Raw genomic sequence first — 21,949 nt, 5'->3', positions numbered from 1 at the left:
GCCATGTTCTCCTCCAGGGGATCTTCCCAATCCAGGGATTGACCCTGAATCTCTTACATCTCCTGCACTGGCAGACAGTTTCTTAAGCAGTAGCGCCACCTGGGATGCCCCTTGCTGCTGCTCCTGCTAAGTCGCTTCAGTCGTGTCTGACTCTGTGCAACCCCATAGACGGCAGCCCAACAGGCTCCGCCGTCCCCTGGGATTCTCCAGGCAAGAACACTGGAGTGGTTGCCATTTCCTTCTCCGATGCATGAAAGTGAAAAGTGAAAGTGAAAAGTGAAAGTGAAGTCGCTCAGTCGTGTCCGACTCTTAGCGACCCCATGGACTGCAGTCCACCAGGCTCCTCCATCCTTGGGATTTTCCAGGTAAGAGTACCGGAGTGGGGTGCCATTGCCCTCTCCGGGATGCCCCTTAACAACTTAAAAAAAAATTTTTTTTTAAGTAAGTCTGCTAAATACAAATGGAAGAAATATGCTCAGGGCTCAGTTATAATTAGTGCCACATGAAAGCCCAGTTTTAATCTGGAATATCACTCTGTGTTTCAAATAATATCCTGATGTGAAGGTAAGCAACATTGGAATTGAACTTCTTTTAAAAATGATGAAACTTTCATATTGATTTTTACTTTGTCCTCTGAATAAGGGTGAAAATTTGGTTTGGGAACTTGATTGTATTAAAATAACAGGTATAAGTAAGACATGACATTTATCAAAAACACAGCAAAATCTCCAACAAGAATTGCTTTCTCTCTTAGGCCAACTTTTGCTAATCTCTGGTTGTTTCTTCAGTCAGCCATTGTTATGCATCAGTCCTGGTGCTTCTTAGATATATCCAATCTCTGCATCTGAGCTCTTACTCTTCAAGCCTCTCTCCCCTACCTTGACTCATTCTTTGTACACCTCTGGATATCCTGTTATGAATAACCCCACATTCTTTCCTGTTGATTCATATCAAAATGGCCCCAGAATCTTGAAATCTGAGGAGGCACCTGAGTTGCGCCCCTCTGCTGTCCTCCAGGGGACTGGTCACATAGATTTGAGACCTGACCCTTGGAGCCACAGAAGCTGCTGTACTAGAATTATGTGAGATTGGAGAGTAAAAAACTCTCAGAATGCCCAGCGTGGGGGAATATACTAAATCCTCAGGGAGATTCATTCAAGCAGCTGGTTTTTATTGACCATATATCATGTTACAGGCACTGTTCTAGGTATTGGGAATGTGGGCATAAAACAAGAGGAAAAACTTTCTTCCCTCCTTGCTGTAAAAACAGTGTCCCAGCATGGTATGTCAGAGATGAAATGCAGTAAAGATGTCCCGATGTGGAAGAAGAGCTGACTGCCTGAGGGGTATCAAAGCCTGAGTGGAGACCATCTATTCCATTGTGTGGCAGTGTTGGGAGACTGGTTACATACAGGCAAACTGATCAAGTATGTGCATGTGCTCAGGACACATTTTAAGAATGTTTAGGAAAATGGGTACCTGCTTTCTGACTGTATAACAAGGAAGTTATCAACATAAGAAAAAAAAAAAAAAAAAAACCTACCATTAACCTTGTGGTATGGGATTGGAATTGGAGGTATTCTATGAACTCAATTTGAGTAGATAAATGTTAGGTAAATACATACATCCTCTAGCTCTGTCCTTTGATGGGACATGGGAACAGTTCCACTCTACTGCCCAGAATTGTTTTTTTAAATACTATTATCCACTGTGAGGGCTAAGAGCTTTTGGAGAAATAGCTGATTCTAGGCTGAAGCAGAAAAAGAACAAGGTGAGCATTAGGACAGCTTGTGCCAGAAAACAAAAAAGTACCCAAAGAATGATGAGGTCATGTCAAGATGACACAGAAGCTAGCTTGCAGAGTCTCTCTGAAAGGAGAAAAATCAGGGACAATGAGAACATAAAAATAAATGATAGCAATGGATTATGACTCATTATAATTAGAATCAAGTAGGAAGCTAGGGGTCCATACTGATATAATAAGTGCATGCAAAAATTGACATTTTGATGAGGAAGAAAATTTCTCAAAGTATCTCATCCTGTCCCAAATACCTCACAGTGGAGGTGACTTACAGATATCACATTAATCAAACGATCAATGTGAACATCACCCGTAACAGAACATTTCAAAACTGCATGTCAGCTGAAAATACACAATGAGAAGAGGACAATATCACGTCCGTGGCATCCCTGCCAGAGATGCATAACCTGATCTACTCCAGGGAACATCAGAAAAACCTTAGGCATTTTACACCATAGGTGGTTGAGGTCTTCAAATGGGTTAAAATCATAAAAGTCATGGAAACATGAAGAAGTTACCTAGATTGAAGGAAACTGAAAAATGTAACAACCAAATATAATGTGATTCTGAATTAGACCTTTTAATTAGAATTTGTGGGATACTTGATGAAATTGTATAGATCTGATGACTAGGTGGTCCTAATTTTGTCAGTGTTTATCTCCTGATATGGATGATGTTTCGAGGTTCTATAGAAATTACACACTGAAGGATTCGGAGCCATGGGCACCAGTTTCTCAAACTGTTCCGAAAACATAAAAGGCTGTACTGTACTTACAAATTGGGGGAAAGATTTAGATTATTTCAATCTCTTTAAAAAGTGGGAAAAACTCTATTCTTTTGAAAGTTATACTTCATCTAAAAGAATAATTAAAACATGTCTATCAAATGGTTACAGGTTTGAGTCCTGGGACACTCCAACACTTAAAAAATCAATCAGCAGAGAAACAGTCAGCCAAGAAGGACTGAGAAGGAGCCATCAATGACACAATATAAAGGAGGAGAGCTGAGGAATAAAAAGTTTTCAGAAGTAGCAAGTGGTTCACTCTGTCAAATGCTGCTGAGAGATCAAGTAGATTGAACAGAAATCAGGTGATCACTAGAACTGGCCCCAGTGCATCCTGGGAGGAGTCATGTTTGAGCCGTTTTCAGCTGAGTGAGGACAGCAGTCAGATTAAGAAGAGATGAAAAGACAAAGGGAGGTGAGAGCATGGAGTGGGTTAACATAGATATCTCACCCCAGAAGTGTTACTGGAAAGGGAGCAGAGAATGATGTTGTAGTTGGAGGGTTCTGTAGAGCCCCCGGAGAGTTCTATAGAATAAGCCAGGTTGCCAGGGCAGTATGGTGATGGACTGCATGTGGAGACACTGCCACTGGCTGGAGCAGAGGCCCTGCATCCTAGTAATAAAGGGGAAGGAAGGGAAGGTGGGCCCAGGGAAAGATGTGAATTCTGTTTTGATGGCCAGCAGAGGAAAATTTTGTATGAGTTGCTTCTGTTCTGTCTTTGTAGTATGAGGCCAGGTCATCTACTGAGAGCACATGTCAAATACCAGTGGTTGGGCATGTTTACTGGAAGTTTGAAAAGATTGGAGAAGTAAATAGTGACAGTCATTTTGGAGAGTGGGGACACCAATACAGAAGGATTGAAGAGAAGTGACTAAGATGATTAGGCTGACTTGAGGGCCCATTTGAGATTTATGTTTATGAAAGTAAAGTGAGGGGAATTCCTTGGTGGTTCCATGGTTAGGACTCCTTGCTTTCACTGTTAAGAGTAAGAATTCAAGCCCTCTTGGGAGTTCGAGAAGACTCTTGAGAGTTCCTTGGACTGCAAGGAGATCCAACCAGTCCATCCTAAAGGAGATGAGTCCTGGGTGTTCATTGGAAGGACTGATGCTAAGGCTGAAACTCCAATATTTTGGCTACCTCATATGAAGAGTTGACTCATTGGAAAAGACCCTGATGCTGGGAGGGATTAGGGGCAGGAGGAGAAGGGGACGATAGAGGATGAGATGGCTGGATGGCATCACCGAATTGATGGACATGAGTTTGAGTAAACTCCCGGAGTTGGTGATGGACAGGGAGGCCTGGCGTGCTGCGGTTCATGGGGTCGCAAAGAGTCAGACACGACTGAGTGACTGAACTGAACTGAAGTGGGAAACTAAGGTCCCAGAAGCTGTGTGGCATAGCCAAAAACAGATTAAAAATTTAAAACAATGAGAATCAGCATGCTTATGGATTTCTCTAGCAGTATCCACCTGTTTCAGTACAGGTGAGGATGTAGGAAATACTAATTGTCAGATCATTATTTCCCAAATATACACATATGTATTTCTTCAGAGACATTAAATGGCTCTAAACAAAGGAAGACAAGGTATGAATTGCAAAGCTTTTAATGAAAATGTTTTTCTTTTACAACATGCATAAATTCACATCGGTTTAATAGCAATTAATTCAATGCTTACAAACTTATCTGCCTCTGAATTTAGTCATAATGGATGAATTTAAGCTAATAAAACTAAGGAAAATCAACAGCTCATCTAATCCTTCTTTATATTCCTTCAGGATCAGCAAGATGCATAAATGAGTTCTTTGCAAAGGCTAAAATAGGTTGATGTATAAATTGTAAGTTTATTTTTAAAATTCTGTGTTCATGCAACATTTCTATGAAAACATTTAAACCAAATGTCACAGTTATGAAAACAAAATTCATTGATTTGGGCTGTTTCCATTTTTGGCCATTTGACGTTCTGCTTTTTTTGACTGAACAGATGAGAGTTCACATGCCTACACAGGTGGGGCTTTGCCTAAGATCAATTTGCTTAGAGATATTCTTTTGTTATATTTTGTTGAATATTAGGGAGTACTTATATCATTCAAGATTAAGTCTGGGTTATCTCTTTGAAGAACTAAATGTATCAGAGATACATTTGATAATGAAAATTTTAGACAAATATTCACCAGCATTAGTTCTGTTAGCAAGCTGAAAAATGTAGGCCTAATATCAAACAATAAACACGTGAGGTAAACGTCAGCCTCTTAGAAGAAAGACCATATGCTCCTGCTTCGGTAAAAACATTATTTGTTTGAAAGAGTGATAGTATAATCTTTTACTCAACGATTACTTCCTTAATATGAAAAAGAGACAAAATGAGCTGAAGACGAAAACTCCACAGTTACACTCCGCAACCCTGAACATAACTCCTGAGATCTCGGTTTTGACACTTTTTTCTCCATGCCACCCTGTAGAAAAAGATGAAACAAATGATAGTAAGATTGAAACATATCTTCATTGCGTTATACATACTTCAAATCCTTTGCGAGAACAAAATAGTTAATCAGTACATGAAATACAAGCTACAGACAGATGCAAATGTTGCTATTTATTAACTGGAGATGCGTATACAGGGACATCACATCTCCACAAGCCTGGACTATAGCACAGAATGCTGGACACAAATGTTGAGTCTTGTGAAGTCCCCAACAGCACTGCAAAGTGCATTCCACATTTACTTAAATCCAAAAATAGTTTCAAGGTATTGTGTAGAGAATTCAAAACCTCTAGAAATTCCCTAAAATAAACTGAGTAGTAAAAGAGTAAAAGATTCTGAATCAGGTAAAATAGATGGTTTCTATGTAATACACTGTTTAGCATAAATCTAAAGCTGCAATTTTCAATTTTCAGTAGCATACTGTAGTCTTTGGAATATTCTCTCACTTCTCTCACATCAGCAGGATAAATCAGCCCTCTTCTTTAATGTTTAATACATACCGTGCTCTTAACAGAAACTAAAGACTCATAAGATTAGTCTTATCCTAAAGACTCATCTACACCTGTTGTAGGTCCATTATACTTAAAACACAAACATACAAACAACCTCATAGGAAAGTGGTCAGATTTGTGGTTACCTGGTGTGGGGCTTGTAGGTGGGGTGAGAGGTAAGGAACTGGACAAAGGCAGTGGAAGGTACTATAGACTTGTAGTTATAACAGTAGGGATGCAATGTACCACAGGCCTATGCTGGTGGCTCAGTGGTAAAGAATCCGCCTGCAATGCAGGAGATGCGGGTTCAATCCCTGGGTGGGGAAGACCCTCTGGAGGAGTAAATGACAACCTACTCCAGTATTGTTGCCTGGGAAATCCCATGGACAGAGGAGCTTGGTAGGCAACAGTCCATGGAGTCGTTAAAGAGTTGGATGCAGCTTAGCAACTAAACAACAACAGTACAATATACAACATGATAAATATAATTAACATTGATATATGTTATACATATACAAAGGATGCTGAGATTAAACTTTAATAAGACTTTTCATTCCACACAAAATTTTTTTTCTTCTCTTTCTCTAATTTTGTATCTATATGAGATAAAGGATGCTTACTAAACTTATTGTGATAATCATTTCATGATGCATATAAATCAAATCATTATGCTATACACCCTAAACTTTTACCGTGCTCTATGTCAATTACATCTCAATAAAACTGGAAGGGGGAAAAAAACATACCATGCTTTAATGCCTTGTGGATCTCTGACAACCCTCTTTGCACATGCTACAGCTTGAGTGATGTCATCTTTCAGCAAAGCTGAAAAAGAAGTGGTGAGAAATGAAAACAATCTTCATAGAAATTTCATTTTAAGTTTAGGTTCAGTCAGCTTTATTCTCTTATACTGAGGAAAGAACAACTAATATTATTTTTTAAGAGTCCTTATATCTGTATGAATTTTGGAGGAAAACTCTTTCTTCATTCCATCCCATTTGGTATGAAATAAAACATTCTGCTTCTCATTTACCAAAGTCAGTGGATGTTCAGGAGCTATTAACTAATGTGATACAAGGGTTTCTTTTTACTAGGCAGTGTAAAAACAAAACAAACAAGCAGAAACAGTCTAGGAGTTTTTTACTTAGCAATTCTCCTAATGGAAATTTATCCTAAAGAAATCATGGTATGTACCCAAAGATGTGTATACAAAATGTTTCATAGCAGTTTATATAAAAGGAGAAAATGGAAACAGCCTAAGTGCTTAACCCTGAGAGATAGACCGAGGGACTCCCTGGTGGCCCAGTGATTAAGAGTGCACCTTCCAGTGCAGGGGATGCTGGTTCAATCCCTGGTGGGGAAGGAAGATGCCAAATGCTGCAGGGCAGCTAAGCCTGCACATCCCAACTGGAGAGAAGCCTGCCTGGCACAATGAAGATCCTGCCTGTTGGCAACTGAGACTTCACATGGCCAAAAAACCAGAACATAAGAAACAATAGAAGCAATATTTTAACAAATTCAACAAAAGTGATATTCAAAAATTCAATAAAGACTTTATTAAAAATAAAAAAATATATTATTTTTATTTTTAAAGTATTATTTAAAAATATTTTTTAAAATAAATTAACTGGATACAAAATAATATTCTAAAGGCTATAGGACTTTGAATATTTAAAAATATAACTATCAGTTTTGCAATATTTTTTCAATATTTTATGCACTAAAGATTCATATGTTATCTCTACTTTAAAAGGAACTCAATATTATTTATTTCATCCCAATTAAACAAATCTTAAATTAGCTTGTTAGAATGATTATGCTTATAAAGGCACCGTATTTTTTGGAGATGCAAACCAAAGAATTTAGAAATGAAATGTCATAATGTTTCTAAATCAGTTTAAAATCACTCAGCAAACAATCCCATATATATGATATACATAAAAGAAGTAAATATGACAAAATGTAAATAACTGTAAAAGTACATGATGAGCATATTGATGTTTATTATGCTAATGTTTCTAATTTTCCAAATATTTAAAACATTTCACAATAAAAAGTAAAAGTTATATTTTAAAAAGACCACACATATTCCTCTTTTTTGGTTAACCACTAATATTTTTGTTTTTTAATAAAGGAGGGTACATTGAAAAACAACAAACAAACTCCCACACAACCAAATTATCCCTAAACCTCTACAAACAAGGAAAGTAGGAGGAATGGCATTGTTCTCTACAAAGCATCAACATGTCCAGTTATGATGAAGTGATAGGTCACTCCAGATCTTTTATGATACCAGCTCTTTAATTTTTTACTTGAGGAATTATGAAGAGCAAAATAAGGAGTTTTAGGAAGTTAATATGGAATTTTTCAAGGTCCCTGATGAGCCCTTCAAGACCTTTTTATTTCTATTGACTCTTGACCTAAAGGATCATTCCAGTTTTCCCATAAGATGTTTACAGAAAAACCTGAACGAACTTTTTGGATAACCCAACAAGTATAACCAGGTGAGTCCTGTGCCATGACTCCACATTATCTTGTCTTACCGCTGCAGGGTATACGACAGGCGTTAACTGCTTTTGGGGTTTTGCCATCATTGCACCACCAGCGGCTATTGATTTGAAATATCCCATAATCAGTGCTTTTGTCTCCACGATTGTAGTTTGTAGCACGTGTGTTGTAATTGCTTTCCCATCTGGCCAAACACACCCCTGAAAAAAAATTAGTAATAAACAGCAACATGACATAACTTATACTTAACAGCATAATTAGTTCTTTTTAATTCTACTTTACTAACAACTTGTTTTATAAGTATAAAGATGTATCTTACTTGTAAAATATTTTAACACTTTTGTATTAAAGGGCCCTTAAGAGAATTCTTTTGTTAGCAAAACATTTGTTAATACTAATAAAACAACTAACATATTTTAAAAGATATTAAAATAGATGTTTCCTTCATTGCTATTACCCTTCCCCTGGTCCCATCGCTCACGTAAATTTCAGCCTAGAATAGAAAAATCAGCAGAGTTGAGTGGATTCAGTCATTAGCTGCATATGTGTGAAGTAAGTCGCTTTAGTCATGTCCGACTCTATGCAACGCCATGGACTGTAGCCTGCCAGGCTCTTCTGTCCACGGGATTTTCCCACACAAGAATACTGGAGTGGGTGGCCATGCCCTCTTCCAGGGGATCTTCTCAACTCAGGTCTTAAATCTATGTCTCTTGTGTCTCCTGCATCAGCAGTTGGATTCTTTACACTGCACCACCTGGGAAGCCCAATTAGTAGTATGCTGCTGCTGCTGCTGCTAAGTCGCTTCAGTCATGTCCGACTCTGTGCAACCCTATAGACGGCAGCCCATCAGGCTCCCCCGTCTCTGGGATTCTCCAGGCAAGAACACTGGAGTGGGTTGCCATTTCCTTCTCCAATGCATGAAAGTGAAAAGTGAAAGTGAAGTCGCTCAGTCATGTCTGACTCTTAGCAACCCCATGGACTGCAGCCCACCAAGCTCTGCCCATGGGATTTTCCAGGCAAGAGTACTGGAGTGGGGTGCCACTGCCTTCTCCAAATTAGCAGTATCTGCTTACGCTAATGGAAAAATACTTTTACCTGGAAAAATAAGGAGGTTTTGAGAGGAAAAAAAAATTCTTACGACACCTAAAGTTGAATTTGGATATCAAATTAGAGTCCTGAAAAGAGTTATAGAATAGGAAAGACATCCATCCATCTATCCACTCATTCATTCATAAATAGTTATGGAGGGGAAATGTCTGAATTCAGTCTGAAAAATACAGTAATGACACTGACAAATATGGACTAAAATACAGTCACTTTTCCTTAGGACATATCTTTAATTTTGTGGAAGAAAATTAAAAATAATTAATCAACTGGATGTAGAATAATAAAATGTCTTTCAGGCTGCATTTCAGGGATCCTTATATAGATACTGATTGAGGGGAAATAGGTTCCTTCTGTCCCTGTTTTAAGAGTTCAATGAAATGTATAAAAACTTTGCCCAGTGTCATGGTAGGGGGACTAAAAATGAGAAAATTACTGCCTTACTCAGGCTTGCAGAGCTCAAGTTCCAAACTGGAAATGGCTAGAGTCAAACACCAAGGGCTTGACAGACATATCCCAGGTGCTGAAATATATTTTATAGTCCGCTTCCATATGCCAGCTGGCAAATTTAGTGGCTCTAGAGGAGTATAGCAGTACCTGGCATGCTTCTAATTGTATAGAATTTAACCCTCCTGTACTTCAATCCTTTACCCAGTACATCTGATTCTAAAGGAACCATTGGTGTTTTAACCATTGTAAATGTACAAACCCGCCAAGAAATAAGAAAAGTCCATTCATACAATATCCCTTATTATTCATCCTCTATTAATATCTGTTCCACACCTGGCTAACTATTTGGAAGGAGGAAGAATAGTTAACTTACAGTTTGCCAGGCTGACTCCTCGATAGCCATCCAATCCAAGTTTCTTCAGAGTTCTGGCAAGCTCACACCTCTGAAATTTCTTGCCCTGGACAGCAACAGAAAGGAGGAGAAGCCCCACAATAAGGAGAGCCTTCATGTTGACAGAAGCCAAATGTCCAAGTTGACCAGGTGAGCTGGACTTAGTATTTAACATCTTTTCACTTCCCTCTTCTCTGACGAGTTTGGGGCTCCACCCTTGGTGACATGCGGAAGGCAGGGCCTGTGTTTTGGTCCACTGACTTTAAAAGTTTTCTTCCTTATGTTTAAAGGAATATGCTGATATCCTAAGTATTAACCTGAAAGAAAATAATAAAATGAGATTGCTTAACGACCTTGCTCAGGAAGAACTGGGATTAGCACTATAGCCCAAAGAGGAACTTCCTCCTATATAAATATAAATTTGAGCAACTGTAAATAAAGGAATATGCTGATATTCTAAGTATTAACCTGAAAGAAAATAATAAAATGAGGTTGCTTAACGACCTTGCTCAGGAAGAACTGGGATTAGCACTATAGCCCAAAGAGGAACTTCCTCCTATATAAATATAAATTTGAGCAACTGTAAAGAAAAAAAAAACGGAATATTTTACACAACTGAAAATAAGCTCAAATCTTTCACTAAGTTTTTTTTCGTTACATTGTTTTATGTGCTTTCACTCTGTTGTCTTCAATTTTTTCACTTGAAATTGTTATATATATACATTTTCCACAAAACAACATGACACACTGCCTGGTGTTCTGACAGGTATGTAGCACCACACCATGTTGTTCAACCAGATTCCTCTGCCAACTTTTTTGGTGTCTATTGTAAATTCTTCATTTATAAATCCATATTTTCCTATGATAAGTAAGCTCATGAGAACAACATTCCTAACTCCTTTCTGACAATGCCTTACTTCACATTTCCATGTTAGAACATAAAAGGTCATTGCAAAGCAAAAGAACTTAACAGTAAAACCTGCAGAGGGATATCAGAATATGCCACCCAAAATCTTCCCCTTTGGCATAAGGATTATTTTGAGCTGAAGGCAACTGAGAGGAAGAAGATCCAAGAAAAATTCTCTGCCCTCTCCCTAGTTTCCTGAAAGCAGAACATAAATTTGTGCAGATATTAATCACCAACAACTATTGACACTTATCAGCCCCAAAACAGCACTAGAGGACTGACAAAACATTTACTGAGTAGCTAGTATCTTTCCTTAGCTTCTAATGTATTTATCGTCCCACAATCTGCCACCCTTGAAGCTAGAACTCTTTTCCTATGTCTTGTTGCTACTCTAAAAATATATTGTTTTTTAAGATAATCTGTAAATCTCGGCTCTAGCCATGTTTTTGAGTTACTGCTGCCTGTATTTCACATAAGTATATATGAAACGTACATGTTAACAAACATGTTTGCTTTTCTCTTAATTTTTTGTTACAGAGCCCCAGCCAAAAACCCTAAAAGGGCTTCAGTTTCAGTTTAGTTGCTCAGTCATGTCTGACTCTTTGTGACCCCATAAACCACAGCATACCAGGCCTCCCTGTCCATCACCAACTCCCAGAGTCCACCCAAACCCATGTCCATTGCATCGGTGATGCCATCCAACCATCCTATCCTCTGTTGTCCCCTTCTCCTCCTGCCCTCAATCTTTCCCAGCATCAGGGTCTTTTCCAATGACTCACTCTGCACATCACGTGGCCAAAGTGTTGGAGTTTCAGCTTCAGCATCAGTCCTTCCAATGAACACCCAGGACTGAGTTCCTTTAGGATAGACTGGTTGGATGTCCTTGCAGTCCAAGGGACTCTCAAGAGTCTTCTCCAACATCACAGTTCAAAAGCATCAATTCTTTGGCATTCAGCTTTCTTTACAGTCCAACTCTCACATCCATAAATGACTACTGGAAAAACCATAGCCTTGACTAGACGGATCTTTGTTGGCAAAGTAATGTCTCTGCTTTTTAATATGCTGTCTAGGTTGATCATAACTTTCCTTCCAAGAAGCAAGCATCTTTTAATTTCATGGCTGTGATCACCATCTGCAGTGATTTTGGAGCCCAGAAAGATGAAGTAAGCCACTGTTTCCCCATCTATTTTCCATGAAGTGACGGGACCGCATGCCGTGACCTTAGTTTTCTGAATGTTGAGTTTTAAGCCAGCTTTTTCACTCTCCTCTTTCACTTTCATCAAGAGGCTCTTTAGTTCATCTTCACTTTCTGCCATAAGGGTGGTGTCATCTGCATATCTGAGGTTATTGATATTTCTCCCAGAAATCTTGATTCCAGCTTGTGCTTCCTCCAGCCCAGCATTTCTCATGATGTACTCTGCATATAAGTTAAATAAGCAGGGTGACAATATACAGCCTTGACGTACTCCTTTTCCTATTTGGAACCAGTCTGTTGTTCCATGTCCAGTTCTAACTGTTGCTTCCTGACCTCCATACAGGTTTCTCAAGAGGCAGATCAGGTGGTCTGGTATTCCCATCTCTTTCAGAATTTTCCACAGTTTATTATGATCCACACAGTCAAAGGCTTTGGCATAGTCAATAAAGCAGAAATAGATGTTTTTCTGTAACTCTCTTGCTTTTTCTGTGATCCAGTGGATGTTGTCAATTTGATCTCTGGTTCCTCTGCCTTTTCTAAATCCAGCTTGAACATCTGGAAGTTCATGGTTCATGTAGTGCTGAAGCCTGGCTTGGAAAATTTTGAGCATTACTTTACTAGCATGTGAGATAAGTGCAATTGTGCGGTAGTTTGAGCATTCTTTGGCATTGCCTTTCTTAGGTATTGGAATGAAAACTGACATTTTCCAGTCCTGTGGCCACTGCTGAGTTTTCCAAATTTGCTGGCATATTAGTGCAGCACTTTCACAGCATCATCTTTTAGGATTTGAAATAGCTCAACTGGAATTCCATCACCTCCACTAGCTTTGTTCTTAGTGATGCTTCCTGAGGCCCACTTGACTTCACATTCCAGGATGTCTGGCTCTAGGTGGGAAATCACATCATCGTGATTATCTGGGTCGTGAAGATCTTTTTTGTACAGTTCTTCTGTGTATTCTTACCACCTCTTCTTAATATCTTCTGCTTCTGTTAGGTCCCTATGATTTCTGTCCTTTATCGAGCCCATCTTTGCATGAAATGTTCCCTTGGTATCTCTAATTTTCTTGAAGAGATCTCTAGTCTTTCTCATTCTATTGTCTTCCTCTATTTCTTTGCATTGATCACTGAGGAAGGCTTTCTTATCTCTCCTTGCTATTCTTTGGAACTCTGCATTCAGATGGGTATATCTTTCCTTTTCTCCTTTGCTTTTCACTTTCCTTCTTTTCACAGCTATTTGTAAGGCCTCTTCAGGCAGCCATTTAGGTTTTTTGCATTTCTTTTTCTTGGGGATGGTCTTGATTCCTGTCTCCTGTACAATGTCATGAACCTCCGTCCATAGTTTATCAGGCACTCTGTCTATCAGATCTAGTCCCTTAAATCTATTTCTCACTTCCATTGTATAATCATAAGGGATTTGATTTAGGTCATACCAGAATGGTCAAGTGGTTTTCCCTACTTTCTTCAATTTCAGTCTGAATTTGGCAATAAGGAGTTCATGATCTGAGCCACAGTCAGCTCCCGGTCTTGTTTTTGCTGACTGTATAGAGCTTCTCCATCTTTGGCTGCAAAGAATATAATCAATCTGATTTCGGTGTTGACCATCTGGTGATGTCCATGTATAGAGTCTTCTCTTGTGTTGTTGGAAGAGGGTGTTTGCTATGACCAGTGCGTTCTCTTGGCAAAACTCTATTAGCCTTTGCCCTGCTTCATTCTGTACTCCAAGGCCAAATTTGCCTGTTACTCCAGGTATCTCTTGACTTCCTACTTTTGCATTCCAGTCCCCTATAATGAAAAGGACATCTTTTTTGGGTATTAGTTCTAGAAGGTCTTGTAGGTCTTCATAGAACTGTTCAACTTCAGCTCCTTCAGCGTTACTGGTCAGGGCAAAGACTTGGATTACCATGATATTGAATGGTTTGCCTTGGAAACAAACAGAGAGCATTCTGTCGTTTTTGAGATTGCATTCAAATACTGCATTTAGGACTCTTTTGTTGACCATGATGGCTACTCCATTTCTTCTAAGGGACTCCTGTCCACAGTAGTAGATATAATGGTCATCTGAGTTAAATTCACTTATTCCAGTCTATCTTAGTTTGCTGATTCCTAGACTGTCGATGTTCACTCTTGTCATCTCCTGTTTGACCACTTCCAATTTGCCTTGATTCATGAATCTAACATTCCAGGTAAAAGGAAACAAATGTTTCCTCTTGTACAGTTTCTAGTGATGAGGATGAGACAGTGAAAGACTGGAACATTCCACTCTCCCTGGAGACTGCAGTTGAGATACAGGATAACAGACAAGAGACCAGCAGAAAGTAAGAATTCTAACCATGTTAGTCTCGTGGACATGTTTTGGACAATGGACTGGTTCAAAACTGGGAAAGGAGTATGTCAAGGCTGTATACTATCACCCTGCTTATTTAACTTACATGCACAGTGCATCGTGTGAAATGCCATGCCGAGGTCCAGCCCTGGCTGAACCAGGGTATTCAAAGGGGAGACAGCTTCGGCGAGTTCACTGGATACAATAGCTTTATTTAAATATTCATCAAAGATATAAAGAGTAATAGAATGAGGATAGCTCAGTAGGAAAATTTAGCGGAGAAAAGAGGCTGAGTAGCTTGGTTTACACAGAAAATCAGTATAACCTGTGACATCAGGTTAGCTCTGACCACGGAGGCCGCTGGCGCCCTCTCTAATAGCGGAAGGTGCCCCACCTTAGGCACCTTCTCGAGTGGGTCTTAGAAGCCCAGGCAAATAAATGGTCGCAGAGGACCTCCGTGCTCCAGATGGAAACCTCAGCCAGAAATTGAGAAAAAGAATGACATGGGGAGACCAAGCTTTGGTGAGCAAGGCCCGTAGCATTATTTTCAACAGGGGCTTTTATACCATAAGTTGTACATAGAGGATAATAGGGGGCGTGAAATCATGCAAAGTCAGCAGTCTTTGATACTTATCAAAACCAGGGTTTCTTTCCTGCAAATATATCATATACAAATGGTTTAGGTGATTTACATCATCTTCTGGCCAGAAGGCCTATTAACATTTTGTGACTCTTGACAAAGGTTTGTCAACCGTAAGACTTATTTTCTCTAAGAGTAATTATTTTAAGGTTTGGTGCCATCCTCCGGAGGTGTTAGATAAAGTTGCATTCCTATAGGGCAGAGGTGCAGTGGGTTTACAACAAAGGAAATAATTTATTACATTAAGGGTTTAAAGTTGCTAACACCAAGGCCACTACTTATTTTTTCTACATACCAACTATATTAATTAATTCAAGGATACAATACAGGGGATGTGGATACTTGGCAGCAAGCATTGGCTCATCAATGAAATCTTTTACTAGTTTTATTCTGACAGTTTCTAACTCTCTGAGAGGCTTTAAGCTATTTGAATATCTTAAGCTTCCCGTGCCTCTCGAGACTGAGAGACTGTAAACAATCATATGCATAGCTGTAGGAGTCCGAGTAAACTTGTCAGGCGAGTTAGAGAGCTATCTGAGGGGTTTGGATTTAAACACTCCTAATGCCCAGGAACTTATTAACTGGAGCTGTAAGTTAACTCTTTATCAGAGAGAGTGAGATGGTGGTGGGGGACAGCCCCCAGTAAAGTCAGAGGTAAGAGCACAAAGCAGTAAAGTAGGCAGACTCTGGTTTTGGGGGGTAGATGCTCGAGAATATCCAGGGGGACTCCTGAGGCTCAATCCCGCCTTTGTGTATGCCGAGCCTCCTTCCTCATGACCTTTGCCATGGGTGGAGCTCCTCACGCTGGCTCCCGGCAATGCCAGGCTGGATGAAGTACAAGCTGGAATCAAGGTTGCAGGGAGAAATATCAATAACTTCAGATATGGCAATGACACCACCCTTTTGGCAGAAAGTGAAGAGGAACACAGAACCTCTTGATGAAGGATAAAGAGGAGAGTGAAAAAGATGGCTTAAAACTGAACATTGTAAAAACTAACATCATGGCATCTGGTCCCATCACTTCATGGCAAATAGGTGGGGAAACAATGGAAACAGTGACTGACCTTATTTTCCTGGGCTCCAAAATCACTGTGGACGGTGACTGCAGCCATGAAATTAACCAACACTTGCTCCTTGGAAGCAAAGCAAGACAAACCTAGACAACATATTACAAAGCAGAGACATTACTTTGCTTACAAAGGTCCTTATAGTCAAAGCTATGGTTTTTCCAGTAGTCATGTACGGATGTGAGAGATGGACAATAAAAAACGCTGAGTGCCGAAGAACTGATGCCTTTGAACTATGGTGGAGAAGACACTTGAGAGTTCCTTAGACAGCAAAGAGATCAAACCACTCAATATTAAAGGAAATCAACTCTGAATAGTCATTGGAAGGACTGATGCTGAAGTTGAAGCTCTGATACTTTGGTCACCTGATGCATTGAGCCATTCCTTGGTAAAGACCCTGATTCTGAGAAAGATTGAAGGCAGGAGGAGAAGTAGATGACAGAGGATGAGATGGTTGGATGGCATCACCAACTCACTGGACATGAGTTTGAGCAAACTCTGGGAGTTGGTGATGGACAGGGAAGCCAGGCGTGCTGCCAACCATAAACAGCCACAAAGAGTCGGACATGACTGAACGACTGAACAACAATAATAACCATCTCCCAGCTCTCTGCCTGTAGTGCACAGTGAAGAGAGGAGGATAAAATTTCTCCTTGTGCCTTCCTTTACAAATTCACAGTGGCAGGAGAAAAACAGTTGTGAAAACAGATCTTAAACTGTGACTCTTGTGAATTTGTTTTTGGTAATCAACACCTATAGTTATTGATTCTTAGCCTCCCAGAAAGAATCATGCTTTCCTTTGTCTCTGTCATTTGTCATAAGGATGAAAAACCATGAGAAGAGAATCTCTATTTGTCTTGTTTTATATACTGAGAACTTTTGTAACGAGTGAGAATATTCCCCCTGTGCCGGCGTCCAGCCCTGGCAGGATCCAGGGAATCCCTCGGGATGACGGCGTCGGTGATAAGGAAAGTAAAAGGGGAGAGAAAGAGGCTTGATCTTCCTTGGTTTACACAGAAAGCCAATAGAGCTTCTGACACAGAACTTGCTCTGTTCACGGAGGCCACAGGCGCCCACTCTGTGGGGTGAGGACGCAGGACGCCCTCTCCCCGGTGAAGACACAGGGTGCCTTCCCAATCAGCTCTTAGAAGCCCAGGCAAAAAAGTGAATTCAGAGAGCCCCTGTGCCCTAAGGAGTCATCCTGAAAGAAGAAGAGAGAGAGAAAGAAAGAAAAGGAAAGAAAGAAAGAATGACACAGGGGGACCAAGCTTCGGTGAGCAAAGCTCACCATAACTTTATTTTCAAAAGGATTTTTTATACCTTGACTTGTACATAGAAGGAAATGAAAGATGCAAAGTCATGCAAAGTCAGCCCAAACATTACATCTGTTTTGTCTTTATCAAAACCAGGATTTTTTTCTGCATACCTTTCCCATAAACAATGTTGTGTACATTATCTTCTGGCCTTGGAGGCCTGTGGACATTTTATGACCCTTTTTTGATAAAGGCTGTTCAACCAGAAAACTTATTTTCTCTTGAAATGTTTTTTCTTTATATTTCTAATCTATGTCAGCCTCAGAAAGTGCTAAATAGAGTTACATTCTCACGGAGCAAAGGTGCAGTGAGTTACAACAAAGAAAGAACCAATTAGCTCAAAGGTCTGACGTGGTTAATTCCAAGGCTACTACTTGTTTTTCTTACATTCCAACTGTGTTAACCAATGCACTTCCAGGTGCACAATGGATAAGGGATATGGGCACTTGGCAGCAAGCATTGGCTTAACAATGAAATCTTACACCAGCACTACTCTAATAGTTTTTAATTCTTTGAAAGGCTCTATATTTTTAGAATGTTTTAGGCTTCCCGTGTCTCTCACGGTTGGGAGGTTGTGAACAATCACATGTGTAGCTGCAAGAGTCTGGATAAACTTGTCAGGCAAACTAGAAAGCCATCAGAGAGGTTTGAATTGAAACACTCCTATCATGCCCAGGAGACTTATTAACTAAAGCCCTAAGTTGACTTTTTCCAGAGAAAGGTGGTCGGGGATAGCCCCCTGTTAATGTCAGAAGAGTTGGTAAAAGGCACAAAATAGTAAGACAGACAGATTCTGGTTTCGGGTTAGATGCTCGAGCAGGTCCAGGGGGTCCCTCGAATCCTGATCTTCCTTGCTCGTCAGATCTGTTCCACATGACCTTGTCAGGGGTGGGATCTCCCGTGCTGGCTTCCGGCACCCCTGCTTTCTGCCACTTGGGTGATGCAGGTTGTCTGTCAGTCTTGTATTAGCAGCTAGCCAGCCAGCTAGACGCCTAAGACATGAAGTTACAGGCAAGCTTCTTTTTGTCCAACCAGGCCAGCTGTCAGGGGAGTTTGTCATAAGGGGCCTTTATTGCTTCTACAAGATTAGGAGGGGAAGATCAGAGAACAAATGTCAAGAACTACAGATGGCACTCAGCCAGTGTAAAAAACTTATGTAAATACTGATAGCCAGGAAACTGCTTTAACAGAGGTCCAGAACATTTACAAAAAAGCTTGATTTATTGTCCCTTACTCTGTAAGCAGAACCTACCAGGTCCAGACTTTCGTGTATTTGGGGATGGCACTTCATACACTAAAAATACTCAACTAATCTTCCTATCATTAAAGAAAAGAAAAAGATTATAGCAATTATCCTGGATTTCTGCTAACAGGCAAATATGTCCCTGACTTCCTTCTTAGATAAAATCTACAATTCCTAATCCCTTGAAATATTGATCTTATATATTTGAAATGTAGGCATTCAAAAAGATAGTTGTTGGCTAAAGCAACCTTGGGACTGGAAAAAAAAAACAAACAAAAAGAGAGAGATTTTAAAAGGCAAAATGCTATTTAATATTTCCATAACTCCAGTGCCATAAACTCCCTTGCCAGGTCCCCAATAAGATATCTATTAAAGACAAGTAATACTCTGGTTTCTCTTCCTATCATATAAATCTTTCACTTTTTACTAAAGATTTCTGTGGAGAAGAATAATTCTAAGATCAAGAGGGAGATGATGTATGTATAATTATGTCTAATTTGCATCGCTGTAAAATAGTAACATTACAACACAACATTGTAAAGCAATTTTCCCTCAATTAAAAATAAATTTTAAAAAAGACAAGTAAAAATCTTAAAAAGTCATCCCATAAATATTGGTAAAAGGCTTCAGCCATCTGAGGGGGTAAACTTAACTTGTTCCATCTGTCAGAAACAGCATTCATATGCAACTATTCTGTCTAGTCAAGGCTATGGTTTTTCCAGTGATCATGTATGGATGTGAGAGTTGGACTGTGAAGAAAGCTGAGCGCTGAAGAATTGATGCTTTTGAACTGTGGTATTGGAGAAGACTCTTGAAAGTCCCTTGGACTGCAAGGAGATCCAACCAGTCCATTCTGAAGGAGATCAGCCCTGGGATTTCTTTGGAGGGAATGATGCTAAAGCTGAAACTCCAGTACTTTGGGCACCTCATGCAAAGAGTTGACTCATTGGAAAAGACTGATGCTGGGAGGGATTGGGGGCAGGAGGAAAAGGGGACGACAGAGGATGAGATGGCTGGATGGCATCACCAACTCGATGGGCGTGAGTTTGAGTGAACTCCGGGAGTTGGTGATAGATGGGGAGGCCTGGCGTGCTGCAATTCATGGGGTTGCAAAAAATCGGACATGACTGAGCGACTGAACTGAACTGATTCTTACTTAGCTAGAGAAGGAAATGGGAGAACTCACTTGCTGGGAGAACTCTAAGGACAGGAGCCGAGCGGGCTACAGTCCATGGCATTGCAGAGCCAGACACAACTTAGCTACTGAAAAACAACATCAAATTCTTGCTTAATAGTTATAAGAATATAACTGTTCTCTTCAATATCTTTAAAAACTATTCTAAGTTCGGCCTAAGGTGCCAAACATTCCAAGGGAATGTTTTAGGATTTTTAATCCCTTAAAAGTAGTTAGGTTCCTGCCCTAGGAATTTGCTACCAGTTGATAATTGTCTAAATGAATATTCTTATGTTTCAAAATTAGTTCTCATGAATTTACACTATTCTGGGCCTCTGCCAGGTGATTTTTATCAGGAGTTTTGTGTTTTTGAAAGAAGAGAAGAGTCTATATACAGATCTTCCTTGATTTCCTGTGGGATAACATTCTGATACTGGACTTCCCTGAAGGTAAAAAATCTGCCTGCAACAAGAGAGACCCAGGTTCAGTCCCTGGGTAGGGAAGATACCCTGGAGAAGGAAATGGCAATCCACTCCAGTAATCTTGCCTGGAGAATTCCATGGACAGAGGAGCCTGGCAGGCTACAGTCCATGGGTTCACAAAGAATCAGACATAAAGCCATCATAAATTAGAAATAAAGTAAAAATGGGTTCTATTCACCTAACCTACCAAACATCATAGTTCTGATCAGCATACCTTAAACTTTCCTAGGACGCATACATTTAGCCTACAGTCAGGCAAAATCATCTGACACAAAACCTATTTTAGAATAAAGTGTTGAATATCTCATGTAATATATTGAATACACTCCCCAAAATGGAAAACAGAATGGCAGTCTGGGTACAAAATAGTTGTATCAGTTGTTTACCCTCATAAACAAAAAATGTCACTAGTCTGGGATAAGATCACATTTCAAACTCCAAGTATATTCTCTACTGAATGCATACATCTTCCACACCATTGTAAAGTTGAAACACCTTAAGCCATCGTGAAGTTTGGGACTTTCTGTATTGTAATAGCAAATTCAGACACAGGGCTTGCCATGTTCCAGGCATTATGCCGAAAAGCTTAGTATGTATTAACTCACTTTCTCCCCTTGAAAAAGGTATTGTCAACATCCCCATGGCCCCTCTGGGAGTGAGTAAAAGGCCACCCTTCTCATGCACCACTATTTCTGTAAGCTCTACTCAATTTTTCAGTAAAACTGCCTAATAAGGGCCCATTCAGTTCAGTTCAGTTCAGTCGCTCAGTCATGTCTGACTCTTTGCGACCCCATGAATCGCAGCACACCAGGCCTCCCTGTCCATCACCAAATCCCAGAGTCCACCCAGACTCACGTCCATCGAGTCAGTGACGCCATCCAGCCATCTCATCCTCTGTTGTCCCCTTCTCCTCCTGCCCCCAATCCCTCCCAGCATCAGAGTCTTTTCCAATGAGCCAACTCTTCGCATGAGGAGGCCAAAGTACTGGAGTTTCAGCTTCAGCATCATTCCCTCCAAAGAAATCCCAGGGCTGAACTCCTTCAGAATGGACTGGTTGGATCTCCTTGCAGTCCAAGGCACTCTCAAGAGTCTTCTCCAACACCACAATTCAAAAGCATCAAATCTTCGGCTCTCAGCCTTCTTCACAGTCCAACTCTCACATCCATACATGACCACAGGAAAAACCATAGCCTTGACTAGATGAACCTTTGTTGGCAAAGTAATGTCTCTGCTTTTGAATATGCTATCTTGGTTGGTCATAACTTTCCTTCCAAGGAGTAAGCATCTTTTAATTTCATGGCTGCAGTCACCATCTGCAGTGATTTTGGAGCCCCAAAAAATAAAGTCTGACACTCTTTCTACTGTTTCCCCATCTATTTCCCATGAAGTGAAGGGACCCAATGCCATGATCTTCGTTTTCTGAATGTTGAGCTTTAAGCCAACTTTTTCACTCTCCTCTTTCACTTTCATCAAGAGGCTCTTTAGTTCCTCTTCACTTTCTGCCATAAGAGTGGTGTCATCTGCATATCTGAGGTTATTGATATTTCTCCCAGCAATCTTGATTCCAGCTTGTGTTTCTTCCAGTCCAGCGTTT

At 40.1% G+C, this 21,949-nt stretch overlaps 2 protein-coding genes and 1 pseudogene across 2 annotated transcripts in view; 2 read left to right on the top strand and 1 right to left on the bottom strand.

Annotated features, from left to right (window-relative positions):
• The first annotated feature begins 271 nt into the window (after positions 1-271).
• Positions 272-21,949, top strand: part of LOC102285929 (lysozyme C, tracheal isozyme) — a 76,950-nt gene continuing 55,272 nt past the window's right edge. Inside the window, exons 1-2 of the mRNA XM_070370572.1 lie at positions 272-365; positions 10,088-10,162. The gene's annotated coding sequence lies outside the window, so the exon portion shown is untranslated. The remainder of the gene's footprint in view (positions 366-10,087; positions 10,163-21,949) is intronic.
• LOC102283503 (lysozyme C, milk isozyme) lies at positions 4,278-10,141 on the bottom strand. Its single transcript, XM_005901148.3, has 4 exons — positions 9,995-10,141; positions 8,103-8,267; positions 6,306-6,384; positions 4,278-5,039 (listed from the first exon to the last, which is right to left on the bottom strand). The coding sequence occupies exons 1-4, from the start codon at positions 10,128-10,130 to the stop codon at positions 4,973-4,975; spliced, it is 447 nt and encodes a 148-aa protein (XP_005901210.3). The 5' UTR covers positions 10,131-10,141; the 3' UTR covers positions 4,278-4,972.
• Positions 19,082-19,187, top strand: LOC138988071 (U5 spliceosomal RNA; annotated as a pseudogene).

The sequence above is a fragment of the Bos mutus genome, chromosome 5, assembly GCF_027580195.1.
Source record: "Bos mutus isolate GX-2022 chromosome 5, NWIPB_WYAK_1.1, whole genome shotgun sequence".
In the NCBI taxonomy this organism is placed as follows: Eukaryota; Metazoa; Chordata; class Mammalia; order Artiodactyla; family Bovidae; genus Bos; species Bos mutus.
This window is presented reverse-complemented; position numbering and strand designations above follow the sequence as displayed.